The sequence below is a fragment of the Synchiropus splendidus genome, chromosome 1 (assembly GCF_027744825.2).
Source record: "Synchiropus splendidus isolate RoL2022-P1 chromosome 1, RoL_Sspl_1.0, whole genome shotgun sequence".
NCBI classification, from domain to species: domain Eukaryota; kingdom Metazoa; phylum Chordata; class Actinopteri; order Syngnathiformes; family Callionymidae; genus Synchiropus; species Synchiropus splendidus.
The window spans coordinates 44220205-44236558 of NC_071334.1; the positions used below are offsets into that span (position 1 = coordinate 44220205).

At 41.7% G+C, this 16354-nt stretch overlaps 2 protein-coding genes across 2 annotated transcripts in view; one reads left to right on the forward strand and one right to left on the reverse strand.

Annotated features, from left to right (window-relative positions):
- Positions 1-1618: 1618 nt before the first annotated feature.
- Positions 1619-10773, forward strand: gdnfa (glial cell derived neurotrophic factor a). Its single transcript, XM_053849588.1, has 3 exons — positions 1619-2054; positions 4050-4280; positions 9958-10773. Exons 2-3 carry the CDS (start codon positions 4076-4078, stop codon positions 10515-10517), a joined length of 765 nt encoding a protein of 254 aa, XP_053705563.1. The 5' UTR covers positions 1619-2054; positions 4050-4075; the 3' UTR covers positions 10518-10773.
- Positions 10774-15334: 4561 nt separating this feature from the next.
- The window catches only part of LOC128752528 (WD repeat-containing protein 70), a 34450-nt gene continuing 33430 nt past the window's right edge, over positions 15335-16354 (reverse strand). Inside the window, exon 18 of the mRNA XM_053853818.1 lies at positions 15335-15914. Coding sequence (XP_053709793.1) covers positions 15827-15914 — 88 coding nt within the window. The 3' untranslated portion in view covers positions 15335-15826. The remainder of the gene's footprint in view (positions 15915-16354) is intronic.

The window sequence follows — 16354 nt, forward strand, 5'->3', positions numbered from 1 at the left end:
CTGGCAGGGTGAGTGCAGCTCGATCAAGCGCCAAAGGTGGCACTATGACATGTGGGTTACAGGCCAGTGAGGGAGGGAGGGGTGTTGTATTTACCAACTGCATTATTGTCACCCGCAAGATAGATTTGCTTCTTTGAAAAAGACTGCATGTTAGTTGTGCCCTCGAGTATCAGTGGGCTACATGTTATTCATGCAAGTATAGTTTAATTTATAGAGGTGAATCGAGATGGTCTAGATTGGGTAGCTATGTTGGAGGAGTCTGATTTACTGTGGGAAATGAAACTAAGCATCAGATCAAGCACATATTATAGACAGCAAAGGTTAAGACAGCGTTTCAACGAATTGAAATCAAATACGGGTGGAAGAAAATCCCTCTGACACACAGAGCCAGAGCACCAGTGTGAGAGCAAAGGAAGCGCTGAAGTCACAACATCTGAGTCAAGGCAGCATCTGAGGTCATAGTCAGCCTCTATGATCAGCAGATTTTGTGCAGTCAGTTGCAAACTTGTTATTTTTGAAAATGATTTATTGCGCTATACCTCCATTCTTACTAGTATTCCAAAAAGCCAGTGGGGCCACATTATATCATGTCCGTCAGACAATTCGGAAAAGTAGAGACGTTAAGTTGTTGTTTTTTTTTCATATAATTGTTTTAGTTATCAATATTATTGTTATAAAAATTGTTTTGTTTTGTTTTTTTTTAATTGGGAAAACCCATATGAAGACTAGTAGACCCAAGATAATTTGACATTATATATATATATATATATATATATATATATATATATATATATATATAATTTTTATTTTTATTGTGAAAAAGAAAATGTGACTATAAAAGAACTTAAAAAAAATAAACAGATAAGATATCAAAGTAATTAAAGAAATATTTATTAAAATATCAATAATATATCATTATGTTTTAATTTAAAAAAAATAAGGTTAGTGGTGCTGCACAAAAGCGGTTTTTCACTTTTAAAAAGAAAACAAAAAACATGGAAAAGAAAGCAAAATGTCAAAAGGGCAATTAAGTCAATCAGCAGGGAAAACTAATGCAATAAAAAAATGATGTTTGATTTATTTATGTTTTGATCATGCTCGGTTTGAGGGCCACGGCTGGATCAATGGAGACAGAGGGTCTCGTGTGGCTTGGAAGCCGGTCTTTGCAATAGATATATGACCAGGTTTGTTGGTGCAGAGGAGGTGAGAACAGCTTTATTTCGCAAACAACTTCTGTCATTGTTTATGAGAACATTTTATATCTGTGTGTGTATTGGGTGAAACGCGACTCTGGCGTGAGGGATCAGGTATGAACGTCTCCAAATCGCATTCCACATACTGAAATCGAACCCAAGGACATCGGGACGCGGTGTGACATAATCCGGCAGAAATCTGAAAACTGTGGGGCGGCTCGAGGGAGAGGGAGAGCGGAGTTTGCGGCTGGTGTGGAGCTCACTCGTTTGCGGGGGTCTGTGGAAGAGGGGCGGGCACGTATTGGCGCAAACGTCAGAGCGCACTTTGCTATAAAGCTGCGCGCACCAACCCTGCGCTCGGCGCGGCGTCGTGCGCAGAACTGTGTCCGCGACTGTCCGGCATGTAGACGAGAATCGAGGAACGATCTGTCCCGGAGAACATGGAAAATGCCCCGCATCATTTGCGTCGCTTTGCAGCTCTTGATAATGCGGAATTATGAGGATTTTTAAAGGGGAGATGAGGCTGTTTTCTGCTTGACTCGTGCCGTCATTTGACTCTTCCCAGTCGGAGATGGTGGATCTTTCTCGGATTTCCAACGTGGGAATATATAATTCAATGAAATCACCAGCTTGAACTGAACCCACTTTCTTGTCGAGAACCTTTGGACTTCCAAGTGAAGACAGACGGTTCGGTGGTTCTGAGAAGAACAACACACCTGCGCGATCTCTTTTTTCTAGTTGGCAGTCAGAACTCAGTTTGTTTTCATGGAGTTTGGGGATTTGGGGCTGTCTCGAGACAATAAATGAATTTGGATTTTAGCAGAGGCAGCGAGTTCCAGGTCTGCATGGGCCCTGTTTAAAGTAAGTCAAGGAAGTTTCACTTGTAATGAAAGACTTACACACAAAAATGGAGCATTAACACGGGGAGTGGAAGATAAAACTCATGTCTTCAAAGTTTTAACAGCTTGCAAACTAATTCAGTGTGTCTTAAACTACCTGCATGTAAAGATCACGAAACTTCAAATGCTTGAGTCACTTCTTCAAGAGATGCAATGGCCTCCAAATGTATGGGAAACATACCTCAATAAAACTAGGTGGCTTTGTAGGACACGGTGGAATTTCAATATCATCCAGTGATCTAGTTAGCAGACAGAATATTATAGAATATTGCCATAATATTAACAGTCGGAGAGGGAGAATAATTACACGGTAATATCACTTAAATCATACATCACCAACGTTGTTTCCGCTTGGCAGCTCTGCTGCATCATGCTGAAGATCATCCAGCCATCAACCATAAGCTCAGAATGTCTGAAGTAGTTTCAGCTACCAGAGTCTTTAATGCTGCCATATTAGTTTGGCCAACAATGAAATGCACAAGCGACATCTTCAATGCAGTGCAGACGACCCCGAGAGCTAATTTTAACCGTCCAAGACTCAAAGAGAAAACTTTAAGGGCAACACAAAGGTCAGTATGTCGGTCAGCAATGAAATAATTAAACTCTAAACAACAACTGTTGGTATAAAGAAAGATGGAGGGAAAATATATGTTCACTTTATTACATGATAATTTCATTTTTATCCGCAAATTTATTTTTATTTAATTTTATTCTGCATTACAATTGTTCTTAAGGTCAGACCAAGGATTTGGGGATTCATAATCCAGCAACAATAAGTAAAAAAAAATACATAAATAAATTGAAGTAAATAAATGACTAATAATAATAAAAAAAACTATTTTTATTTGAATCCAAATTCAAAATTTCAAAACAGACAACAAATATATTTCTTTTAACATTTGATTTCATACTATTTAATCTCTCTTATTCATCATGACCAGGATGATACTTTTATTTTGTAGGAAGATGGCAGAGAGGTCTCCGGTTCGACGGACCACTGCAGCAAATTTAACCCCAGTATTTATCCACCAGAGCTGTTAAGGTTTACTGCAGACTCAACATGCCATTAGACACAGTCACGTAAGCTGCCATCTGGCCAACTCACACATTTATTTAGGCTATCACTGCCAACACGCGTTGGTGCGTGATTTTATCCACTATATTTTAGTCTGAGACGCCCAGGCTCTTCTCAAAGCGCTCACAACCGCATGAATGTATCATCTCATAATCCAAAAAAAATGAGTTGAGCGGCCAGAAGAGGTTAATAAACAAGTAATTTATTCCCACATCCATCCAGTATTGTGGTGTTTTGTCAACACCGAATAACACGCTAATAGTGTAGCTGTTCTTTTTGTATTGAACTGTTTGGTTTTATTGTTTATGAGTTAGTCAGCCGTCCAAAACGCACATGGAGTAAAAAACAATAAGTGATTGTGTTCTTTCGTTGAACTCACATTTACTGTCAGTCAAAAATGAGAAATGTATATAAAAAAAAAAAAAACATTGATTCTGTGTACAAAAAATAAGTAGGTAAAATATATTTCTTTTAAAACCCTGAAGCGAGAGAAAAGATGAAGTTCTGGCTAAATAATGGAATATTAATATGTGTAATTTTGAAAGAAATTTAAAATGTAAAGAAAAATGTGTTTATTATTTATTCAATTTAGTGCAACATCATGAATTATGTGGTGAAATATCCAACGTATATTATTTGATCGTAAAGGCCAGCAAAAATAAATAAATAAATAAATAAATAAAGCAGGTAAATGATAATGAAAATTCAGAAATTACAAATAATATAATGTTACGTAATCAATATGAAACTCAATTGTAAGTCAGTAAAACAATGACATTACTCAGCAAGACATTACATGCTGCAACTGTGCTTATAACAGACAGACTAGATGTGTTGATGCCGTTGAACCTGGTGACTTTAAATAAACGTTTGTCTCGACAGGTTTCTTCGTAGGAACTGAGTCTAAGATGAAGTTATGGGATGTTCTGGCCATGTGTTTGTTGCTCCTGAGCTCTGTTGCTACAAGGCCTCTCTACCGAAAAAGTCAGCCCGCCAAGAGGACTTTTCAGCCCAGCAGCTACAGTGATTCAGAATCTCAGTCTGTGGAGGACGAGGAGACCACGTTCCAGCACGCCGACCACAGCCTGCAAGAGCTATCTATGGAAGATCAATGTAAGGAGCATGTTTTGACAAACGCTTTTGCTGAGGTGCAGTCAGTGTGAGCGACCGGTGAATGGGGGATAATTGGCCGTTCAGGGGGTGACGCCATTGGCAGGAAGCAATGTTGCAAACATTAAATAAACGCCATCCAACCATCCCTTTTTCAAACCACCATGGAAGAAAGTGCTGGCCATAATGCAGACATTGGTTGAAAAAAAAATGTTAGGAATATGAATGATGTTAAGAAACTCATGAAAAGGATGTTCATGTCAAACACCAACATTGTGGCTATAAAAGATATAACTTGCAATATTCTGACGACGAGTCCAAATCGATGAACAACTTCTGAACTAGCCACCAGAATAGTGCAGGTCTTGCGGTGAGCCATGGTTGTCGACATCATTTTATCATACGGTTTGATTTCCAATCTATAAAACTTTCACCACTCAGGTCCATAACTCTCTTATATAACATCTGGATCTCAGAAAACTTTGGTTTTCCAAAACACAGTAGAGTTTAGAGATTAGACTGCAGACAGGAAGCGGCTTTGTTAGATTTCAATAAAGGGATGGTGAACTCTCCAAACTGAGCACCTGACCGTTTCTTCAACATGGACAAGAAGAACAAAGGTCACGTCTCTTATGATGAGAGACTGAATAAAGAGAAGTTCGAGATGTTACTCCATTTAAAGAGTGCTAGACAAACGCCGGTCTGAGGTGGACAGGATGTTGGTCTGACCCTGTCTCTCTCGTGATAGCACCTACACTGCAGCCCTGTTTAAAACCACACATGGAAGATCCAACAGAACAAAGTCAGCAGCTGTCTATTCATTAATCGCCAGCCTAAAAGTTTCTCCATCGTCACCACAAAACAATTCCCCCAGTCGGTAACCATGGTATTCAACCAGAACCAGTCTGACTCACTCACTTCTCTGATGCTGGATCAATCTTGTAGTTTCCACCCTTCCTGAATGAGGGACTCCAGAGTCAGACGGGATATGAGATCTCACCCTGGGTTTGCCCCATGTCTTCCTCCTGCTGAAATGCAGATCTGTAAATTCATCCTGTGAGTCCTTCAGTTCTGACTCACCAGATGCTTGAGACGCTGGAGACGGAAGACGGACAATGGAATGTGACTAGAGGTGGCTCGCGAAGGGGAGAAAGAACAGAAGGTTTTTATATAAGAGAAGTTTATCGAGGTAAGGAGACAAAGGTATGAAATAAGGTTTGACTGACAGGACACTGTTATCCCAGATGAGACTTGACCTAGGTTTATGTTAGATACAGCGATCGGTTAAGCCATATCCATCCATCTGACAGGATGATGTTAATTTGTTTTGGTTTTTTTATCTCTCTTGTAGTCGAGTCATGTGCCCTGAATGAATACCTCACACTGATCATGCTTGAGAAATCCTATTAGAGACTGGGATCAACGGCGGAATGTCGAACTGGCGTGAGCGCGAGGGCTGTGTTTATCTTCATTTTAACAGAGACAGTGGGCAGGAATTTGTTCTGTTTGGATCAATGTCACACCACTTTGTCGTCACACGAGTGGCCAACCACTGGATAAGGAATGGAACATTTGGGGAAAATGTTTGACCTGTCGCATCATTTCCCGTCTGTGACATCATCAGACACGCGGGGGAGCCTCACAGCTAAGACAGTGAAACCAAGGGTCTTTGCACTTACTCAACGTTGGTGATGAAGTTAGCAGACATCTACATTCTTTATGAAGTCATCTGTCAGGAAAATACACGAATAAATATAAATATAAATATGAAGTTCTTAGTGATGGGACTTTAACGAGTTAATTACAATTAATTAATTACGTTATTACGATTAATTCATTACAATAGAATAATAATAATAATTGAATTTAATTGAATTTAATGGAACAGTTTGCTCTCCAGACAACAGGGAACCTTTGTCAGTGCAGGAGTTCCTGGTCCACTGATCACACTGATGCACAAGACACATGGCAGCTAGGATGATAACAACAACAACAAACATGGAGGAATCCCTGAACCAAAGCAAACAAAAGCATCTGTTTGCTTTGGTTCAGGGAGGTTTTTCACTACACAATGACCAGGGTTTCCACTACCCTGAATGGACTTGAAATTCTTATACCATTGAAATTCTTATACAGATATTTTCAAGTCATTAAAAGAGCTTTAGTTTAAATAAGGTGATATAAAAACATAGAATATAGACACCATCGTGATTTATTGTGCTATTGTCAAACTGATGCAAAATAAACAATATTGTGTTGTTTAAATGTACGTATAGGTCCAGGTCCATTGATTCAGTAATATAGCAAATTCATTCAAATTGAAAAATGTGGCTTCTTGAGGCAAATATTCTTAGACCATTAAACTGCGATTAATTGACTCCAATTAATTAGATATTAATTGGAGTATTAATATATATATATATATATATAGTGGCTAATATATGGATTTTCACAGGCTAAAGAGCAGCAAAATACTGAGCCTCGGCACAATAAACCAATGAAATTTCATTTACCTTAAAGGGCTCAAAATGGGAGTTTAAGATTTAAGTTCGGAACATTGTCGAGTTTGTTTCATGAGTCAGTCTCCTCGCTTTTTTCCAGTTTAGATGTGATCCTCATGCATTTTTAAGCCAGGTGCACCTCTGACCTTTCTACAATGCAGACAGCACCACTGTACGTGCGGATGATAGACAGAATGTATGAACAAGATCGTTTTTCTTTCTTAAATTTAGTGGGTGCGGCTAAAATTCCGGTGCGCTCTATGGTCTGGAATTGGCAGTGAGGAAGGCAGGGGCCACACTGGACAGGTCACCAGTCCCTACAGTGACCAGCACCCGTCTGTCAGTTAGCGTATAGGCGCTAGAAGTCCTTCCGGTGATTTGCCATATGAGCGCGTCTAAATCAAAGGGCAGGTGTAGTTAAACAGATTGGCCCTGCGTGGCTTGCTATGCGATACATGGCACCAATCAGCCGCCAGATCAGGTGTCATGCGCTCTGTTGGTTGAACAGGTAGCTAGTACGAGATGAGCGTCAGGTATCAGTGCAATGGAGACGGCGTGTTAACCACAACGCCACCTGCCAGATATCACACACCTCTGCAAACACACCACGGCATGACTGTAACTGGAGAAATTCATTCATTTCGCAGGGACGTGTCTGCTCTCCTTCATTGTTTCCAGACTTCAGACAGGGAGGGATGTTTCTCTGTAATGGAGCACAGAAGGTTGGTGAGCTGTGCCGCTGCATATTTGGACTCTGAGAACGCAATGCAGATGAAGGACTTAGAGCCAATGTTCCCTCTAATTTTTCATGTGCCTGAGCAAACACACAAACTCTTCGCTGTGACTTACGACCGGTTGGTCGGAACCGATCCCGGTCGTAAGTCGGATGTTACTTGTATACATATAAAATAGTCCAATAGAAACATATATATATATATATATATATATATATATATATATATATATATATATATATATATAGTCAAACTGATAAAGCTCGTGAATTTGTCCGTTGTGAGACTGAATTTTGTCCACTTGAGGCCACCGTATTCTGTGACCCCTCCTCATGGAACAGTGAGTCTGTGTGGATCAGGCTAAAATGAAGAGGGAACGGGTTTCTTTCACTGACGACACTGTTAATTTCCTCATGCCCTGTGTATTGTAGACCGAAACCAGCGCTGCAACAATTCTCTCTCTTGTTTCTCTCTCTCTCTCCTGTGCGTAAGTCCACCGCCCCAATTGGCTCGCCAATTGGTACATTTTGACCAACCACGGTTGACTTTAAGAGAAATCAGCTCTTAAACATCAGCCAGCTCCAATAGATAGAGATAGAGAATAATACATTTTTGTTGCGCAGCGTAGATATTTTTGTGTTCTGAGATCGTATCAGCTGTGCGCAATTGCGCACGCGCGCAGCTGAGAGGGTGCATTGCTTAGAGCCGAAAATCTTCAGAGGTTCTTTGGAGACTAAAATGACATCCATCAGAACACGAAAATAAACGGTCATGTCGCATCTATTCCGGCGGTGTAATTGCTCAGGTTCCGTCCAGGCTTTTACCGCTAGTGAGCTAACCCTTACAGCTAGCTTAATGATTCATATTGAAACCAGATGACAGCAGCGCCCACCTCTGACGTGGAGTCAGGTCGATGGCACAGGTGTGTGTGTGTGCACTCGCAGTATGACAAAACACAACCCAAAATGGAAATGACAACACCAGCCGACCCGCAGCCTCCTGCTCACCCCGTAGCCTGACCTCAAAATCAGGAACAGCAGAAGGACTCTGGAAAGCTCGCTGCATTCCTCGGACTGAAAATGACTCGGATTCTGTAAATAAACTACTATACCGTTGTTACCCCACACGGGCTGCGCTGGATAGGAGAAAAAGGAGCTTCACGTGTAGCAATGAAAAGTGGGACAGCTTCAACAGAGCTCTTCCAGCAGAAACTTGATGTGACGCTGCGAACCAGGAGTTGGGTTTCACACCTTTGAAAGGTGACCCATCATTACCCAGCATTAATGGAGACCTAATTACTAACCTTCCTGCAGAATCTCTGTCAACACTAACCAGACACCAGCTTGTCATGTGAAGGGGATCGCATTACAATTTTCCTTCTTTGTCTTCCCGCGTTTCCCTTCAGCGAGTCAGCCTCCTCCACTGTAACCTATCTTGATCATCCTCCGTGGCCCAGCCGCTTCACCACCTCCATGATCCTCACTGCCAGTCTTCCTTGTGTTCCTTGTGTTCCATGTCCATTTGGAAGGACCCCACAACTCTGCATCCTGCTTCACATTCATAGCTCTCAACAATGTGCCCAGTCTGTTGACCAAGTGGTGTAGTTTCACTTTGTCTTTGGCCCTCAGTACTCACATCAAGACGTTCTTTAATGCAGACTTTTTATTTTCCTCGAAAAGTTGGTACTCATGCATACTAGTATTGAGCGGATGGAGTATATAGAGAGCACAGACACTTTGTAATGACAGGTCTTTGACACTGACAATGTTGACACCTTGAAACGGTCAAGAGTATTGTTTTCTTGTCAAGGATTTTTCTTCTTTAACAAGAAAGTGAAATTTGTGTTTCTGTCTGTATAAGGCAGCCAAACCTTTCGAAAAACAGTAATTTTACAGGTGCGCACATTTTTTGCAACAAATGATTTTTTATTGATTGTAGCTACAATCTCACGGGTCAATAATTCCACCTCCATCAAAGACTTCCTACTCATACGACAAATTCCTCTCTGTTGACAAAGTCAAATGAACTGCAACTGAAACGCGACCAGCTCAAAACCGGGGCCAGAACAATCCGAAATGTTATTAGATTTAAAACATAGGACAAAAGCAGGAAACAAGACAGGAGGATCCGGTGGAGAAACATGCTCGCTGCAGTAAGGCTTCCTATTGATCCGGCAGGTCTCAGTTGGAACACATTTGATATTGAATGTTTAACTCTTGCCACATCTCACTAGCCCGAAACTTTGGAATTAGTTATGCTCAGTAAAATGCCTGGCTCAAATTCGGATCCAGGTCTTTATGTCCACATCTGGAGAGAATGAAATGAAAATAAAGTTTGGTTATTTGGAAAAATGAATGTATTGATGTATTGACGGATGACATTTTTTCCACTGAAATCGAATGTCTCAGAGCACATCCACATTGTAGCATTTGCTTGGTCTTTCAGACGACATGGCTGGGCCCGATCCGGAGCAGTTTGACGACGTGATGGATTTTATCGAGGCAACAATCGGCAGACTTAAAAGATCATCCGAAACCGGCGGGCGTTCGAAAGGCCGAAGAGAGCAGCGGCAGAGAGGAGCAGCAAACACCAGAGACTCGCGAGGAGAGGCCAGAGGACACGGCCAGAAGAGGCGAAATCGAGGGAAAGGGGGAGGCAGAGGAGGCAAAGGCAGCCGAGATGACAGAGGCAGAGAAAGGATATCTGTGCAGAGTCGGGGGTGTCTGCTGAAGGAAGTTCACCTCAATGTCACAGACTTGGGGCTTGGCTATCAGACTAAAGAGGAGCTTATCTTCCGGTACTGCAGCGGACCATGCGTGGAGGCCGAGACCAACTACGACAAGATCCTCAACAACCTCACTCACAACAAGAAACTGGTCAAGGACAAGCCGTCGCGCACCTGCTGTCGACCCATCGCGTTTGACGATGACTTGTCTTTTTTGGACGACAATGTCGTCTATCACACACTGAAGAAACATTCTGCCAGGAAGTGCGGCTGCGTCTGAGCAGGACACCTGACCCGGACAACGATAACGCACTTGTTCAGGACAGTCAGTCAGTCAGTCGCTCACTGTGTTCCCAACCAAAACACTGCACGGCAAATGTTTGGCTGTCCATTGCCCGGTTTTCAAACACAGACTGAATACTGTTACATTTCCTCTTCCGCTCTAAGGCAAGACAAGATTCTGTGCAACTGTTGTATTGATATCTTCTCTTTGATTTCCAGGTGATCAGAGACCTTTAAGGAAGGTACTCTTCTGTCTCGTCTGGATATTTGAGATGACCTGACCCATATATATATATATATAAATATATATAAGCATATAAATATATATATATGTGTGTGTGTAAGAGGTATATTTATTAAGATGGAATTAACTTATTGTTATTTATTACAGTCCATTTAATTTTTTTGTTTTTATTTATTTAAAAGCTTTGTCCGGGAAGGTGCCAAGTGACGCATTTTCTCAAACAAGATTTCAATTGCTTGATATCTTCAAGCTAAAGTGGCTATGTTTGCTCGGACAACCGCATTCCAACTGTCTGTTGTTTTCCATTTACAGTTTACATTTACTCAATTCTCCACCTAGCAGACTGGACTGAAGCTGGAAGTGTCCCCAGAAATACATTTCCAGTGAAGGTCATGTCGCGTAATGAATACAAAAACATTTACAATCGAGCACGTTGCCCCTTGGCGTCATGAGGTCAATTTGTAGTCAAGTCAGTACTAGTCCTGATAAACACCAATATAGCCAGTCAAGATGATGAGCTCAAGGTTCCACGAGGAGTAATGGAGAATGGCATCAAGCTAGGTCAAAGAATGATGGCCATCCGTCTCCATTATTCAGTGTCTACTACACCTAAAATTCAACCATCAAAAATGGCTGATATGATCGCGTAGCTCTGAGGTCCGTTTAAAGACGTAATGCCAAGTAATGCAGCGTCGCTTACAGAGCTGACATATAGAGCCGCTCTTCAGGCGTCAAGACGACACTTTGGACTAGAGAGTATTTATAACCCTAAATAAACTACTGATTCATTTGTGTATTTGCAGCATATTGGCCAGTAATGAAGCCATTCTAAAGTATTGACAGACTGGATTTTACCGTGGAATAGTCAGCGGAAGCTCACCATAGTCGCCCAGTAGTAACCATAAACAAGCAAGTCATGAGTTTATCAACGGTTAACACGTGTTCCCCAGTCTAAAGCGTGACCCAAACTGGAACATCTGCAGGTGACACCACGTGCACGCCATCGTTTCCACCACCATCCAGGAGAGCTCACGTCAACACTTCAATCAAAGTATTGTCGCACTCTGAATGGGGTCAATTTTCAGTCATTGTTTATGCCAGCGTCCAGGCGAACGTAGCCACTGACAACTCCAGCTATCTCAGTCTTCTATCATCAGCGATCAAGTTGATCCAGAAAGGAGGAGGAGTAGGAGGAGGAGGGGACCAAAGCATGTTTTTGTTGGTTTTGGAGTATTTAAAAAAAAAAAGGCTGTTTTTTTTTCAACTTGTGTTTTCTACTTTGCTCTGTTTGCTTTCGGGACTCCATCATGTGAACATGCTAAAATATTTGGGATTTTAAAACGTTGCTCTTTACTGGCACCAGATGAATCTACTGGACTCAAAAGCATTGACATCTCATTGTGTGTTTACTGAGAGACTTTGGTTCATTTTTTCACAATAAGACCCAACAAAATAGCTGGTACCAGGACAAACCTGGAACCGAACAGACGTGTGGCCTCACAGCACCTTCAGGTGCTTTTCATGATCCATCCCTTGAGTCATTGAGCACAGAAGCTGCTGGAATCCCATTCCATCGGCGTTCGTTACCCGAAACCTCCATCTGGCCCGTCTTTGACAACAGCGGCAGCGCCAGACTTTGCAGCGCTATCTTCTTATCTCTCTCGTCTCCAACTGACCGGAATATACTCCGCTCTCAACAGCATTTTAGGTGAAATACAACTCACTCTTCAATGAAAATAACTCGATCTGAATGACTGCACTGATGCGAGACAGATCGTAAACGTGCATATTGTCAACATTTAACAGATTGAAATAATATCGTCTCGGTTAAAAACAGGCACTGCGCCAATCACAATGAGGCAATGATGTCAAACTTGGAAAGCGAAACAAAATCTCTCGGTTGTCATCAAGTGACTTGCGGCGCTAAAAATAGAACAGCTGGAGTTGTTGGTATTTAACAGTAGCCCAAAATAAAAGCTCCTTTTCCTGAGTGATGGAAGATGGGTCTTGAAATCAATTGGGGAAACGGAGCGGGACGTTTAGCCAGTGAGAGGAAAAACTTTAGTCATCACCGGATTTTACTGAAATCAAAGCAGCTCTGTCATCTGTGAGAGACTTGGGTCAGAGGCCACAGGCCAGTGGAAGAGATTCTTAAAAGGATCTCACCTTCATTGCCACTCTATTTTACCCAATGAGATTGGGGAATAACAAGGAACTTGTCGGTCGATGTTGGTAGAGTCCATCTTTGGCCCAAGTCTGAGGTTAAATAAATAGAATTCGACCTACTTACTATCGTTCCGCTCACGACGGAAAGACAGTGGAAAAACAATTAAGCAAAGGCAACTAACAAAAGACTGACTAATGTAACAGCTGCCATTGTGTTATTGTGGCGGATACACAAAGCATGTTTTGAAATGTTCCATGCTTTCAACATGCAATAACGTGTCCAGACTAGCTTCCCACAAATACCGATAATATACATGCGAGTTGAGAGAAGACTCTTGGAATCCGTGTGGTTGTGCCGTGGCAGACCACAATAGATAAGGGGAGGCATTTACGTGCAACAAAGACAGACCTTCAGCGCAGGTCTTGATGTTAACACGGATTAGGGACCAAGGTATCTGTGCCCACCCGACAACAAGCAAGCGAGCCAGCTTTACACTGTAATCCCCCCCGCACACAGAACAAATCCACAGCATCAAGATGAATTTAGGCCAAGCACTCGACACGGAGTGAAGGAAAAACTATGGCTTTTATCAGAGCATACCTCATCAATTGGATCATCTTTACAACCGATTCATGTGTAAGCCTTTCCAGATGAGAATGTGCTGTTAGGAGACTTCCCAGAAGCCCCGGAGCGTCTCACTGCTCTCTGATAGCAAGTGTTTAGGTGTGTAAACAGTGACCGTTGAGCCTCTTTGACTGACTAACAAAAAATGAAGTGAAGGAATGCTCAGTGTTATTTTCAAACAAAGGGTTTCAGTTTTATTTGAGTTAGAAGCTCTGTGGGAAATAAGACAACCAATCATGTCACGTGTTACCGAACCAAAGCTCCTCTGCGAAATTTATTTTTGTATGATATTCATTTTATAACTTTTTACGGAATAAAACTTGTTTCTACTAAACAGGCGCGTCTCTGGGTAATAATTCGCTGGTGAACACATGGAGATCATTTTCTCCACAATTGTTTGCATCATGGAAAAAAAAAATCCTACGAACTTAAGGTTCTACAGCCGAGCGTGCGGCATTCTTCCGCAACAGATCGGCGTAGTACAGTAAACAAAACTTGGCAGTGAAGTTCCACAAGGTCCAGGAATGTTTCCATTGTGCCCGAAGACGCTGATGTGAGAATGACTGTTGCTATGAAACCAAGCACCGAGGACCAGCTAAAACTGATGAAGATCAGAAAACAGTCTGAGGAAATGAAACTTCCAAGAAGCTTATGTTAAAATTACATTACATCTAGCAGGACAAATCGCGAACACAAAACTGACTTGTTCTTCACAGGACACGTGGCGTATTTTTGACAAATTTCACTTCATTTCAGTCATGAAAAAGTCTGCGGGCAACATGAAATCTGATCAAAAGTGAGGAACGAACCACGAACCAGACTTGGACATTTAATGGGAATTAAATAAGTCAACTGGTGTTTTTAAAATGAGTCGTCATTGTTTCAAAGTTCCAGTTGCCTTATTTAAATCTAAGTAAAAACTGACACAAATATGCGTGGGTGGGTTTCATCACCAAACCTGTGTTCTGCTGTACAAACCGAGGAGAAATCTGGCTTCTAAGATTTGGTGTTTGGGTTGGTTTCTGAGTGAAAGAGGGTTGGTGGAGCTGCAGCGCAGTTTCCCCACAGAGTGATAAATCTTTGGGTGAAAAGTTGCCCTCGTAGAAGGCCAGGAGCTCTGCGTGAAGACCAGAGCAGGCTGACATATGCCTTGGAGAGATAGGAGAGGCGATTTAGCACAGTACAGGTCGCGCAAACTTCAAGTGCTGCTCAGTTTTTGGAGAGTTTCCTACACGTTAGCAGGGTGGAAGAAAAAAAGAAAACCTGCAGAATCTCAAATGTGGTGTCCAAGTAGTTATCTTTCAATTTTTTGCAAATTTGCCATTATCAGTCTTCACGCACACAAGTTGGTATTCCAGTTTTTTTGCAGGGACCTCTCATTGACACAATGGTTTATCCTGCCTCTCACAGTGAACCTCACCATCCAAAACATTACCCATGAGTTTCAAGCCTCAAATTGACATCGAGCCTTAAACTTGTGGGGTCCGACAAAAGGTCTCCACACAAGTGAAGGGTCTCCACACACTTGGTCCCCATAAGTACAGCTATACAATGTGTATTTATATATATATTGCATAAAGTTAAATGTGTGATCAACCTCTGTGTTTTTTGACTTTGGGAGGAAACTGGCTGGAGACAGGCACAGTGAGCCCATACAAATGCGACATACACATCTCCCCCAGAGTTGTCATTGGATTCAAACTGACTGATGAACACTAATTTTGTCCATTCATGTGCACAGAAATCAATTGTCCAATAAGAACTCAAAGAAATCAGTTTCTATACAGTTTATTACGTAGCTCCAAACTTTAATGTCCCAGGATACGAAGCATGTGAAGGGCCTGACACTGAAGGAAAAGATGAATCCACAATTGTTTTTTTGTCTCCAAGAAAAAGTAATTAAGACATGATTGAAATCTACTTAAAATGTTTGAAAGCCAACTGATAAAAAAAAGGCATTTATTAATGTTTTTTTTAACTGAACCAAAGAAAAAACATCAATGCAAAGAGAACACTGGATCATTGAACATTATACGAGTTTAAAAAAAGACATTAAATCCTCCATCCTGTCGTCTTGCATTGCTCTCTAACATGTACGTGAATGCTTCAGCTCTCTTCACAAAAAGCTGCACATAATAGCACCTCGACGGTGAGGGGGACAAGCCTGTCAACATTTAACTACGGCGATGAAAGGTTTTTGACTGAATCAGCAGTCTGTGGCTGCATCCGACCACAGCTGCAAATTTGTCACTGATGTCAATAAAAGAACCAATCAGATCTTGCGCTTCTTCCACTCTGGTTCCTTCTCCGCTTCTTCATCTTCGTCCGAGTTCTCGGCAAACAACGTCACTGGTTGAGTTCTGAAGGAGAAACAAGTCATGAAACAGAAGCAAAGTCCAATAAAGTTGCAGCCATTGACCTGGCAGCATGAGCAGCCACAGGACCATCATGAATCGCTGTCAGTTAGATGAAAGAGATGCAGTATCCACAATACATTAGAAGGTTGCACAACTTCAGTGCAGGTTAGATACTAACCAGACTGAAGTTGTAGCAGGTGAGGAAGGAGCTGAGGCAATGACGCAGATGAAATAATGCAGATGAAATATTGTCACGAAACGCTCACGCGGCAACTGACGGTTCATCAAAGCTGCTGCTGCAATAGTTTACATGGTTCCACAGCATAGCCGTCGATCGAATGGACCAGTGACAAATGTTCCACTAATAATTAGCAGTCAGTTGGACACATCTTTGAGCTGCTGATAAGAATTAAGCGCCAAAAATAGATAATTATGTTGTAATA

Excerpts from the sequence above, each read along its gene's own strand:
- gdnfa (XM_053849588.1), top strand. The coding sequence starts at position 4,076 with ATGAAGTTATGGGATGTTCTGGCCATGTGTTTGTTGCTCCTGAGCTCT. Across the intron at positions 4,281-9,957 it reads GCTATCTATGGAAGATCAAT|ACGACATGGCTGGGCCCGAT; the intron begins GTAAGGAGCATG and ends TTGGTCTTTCAG.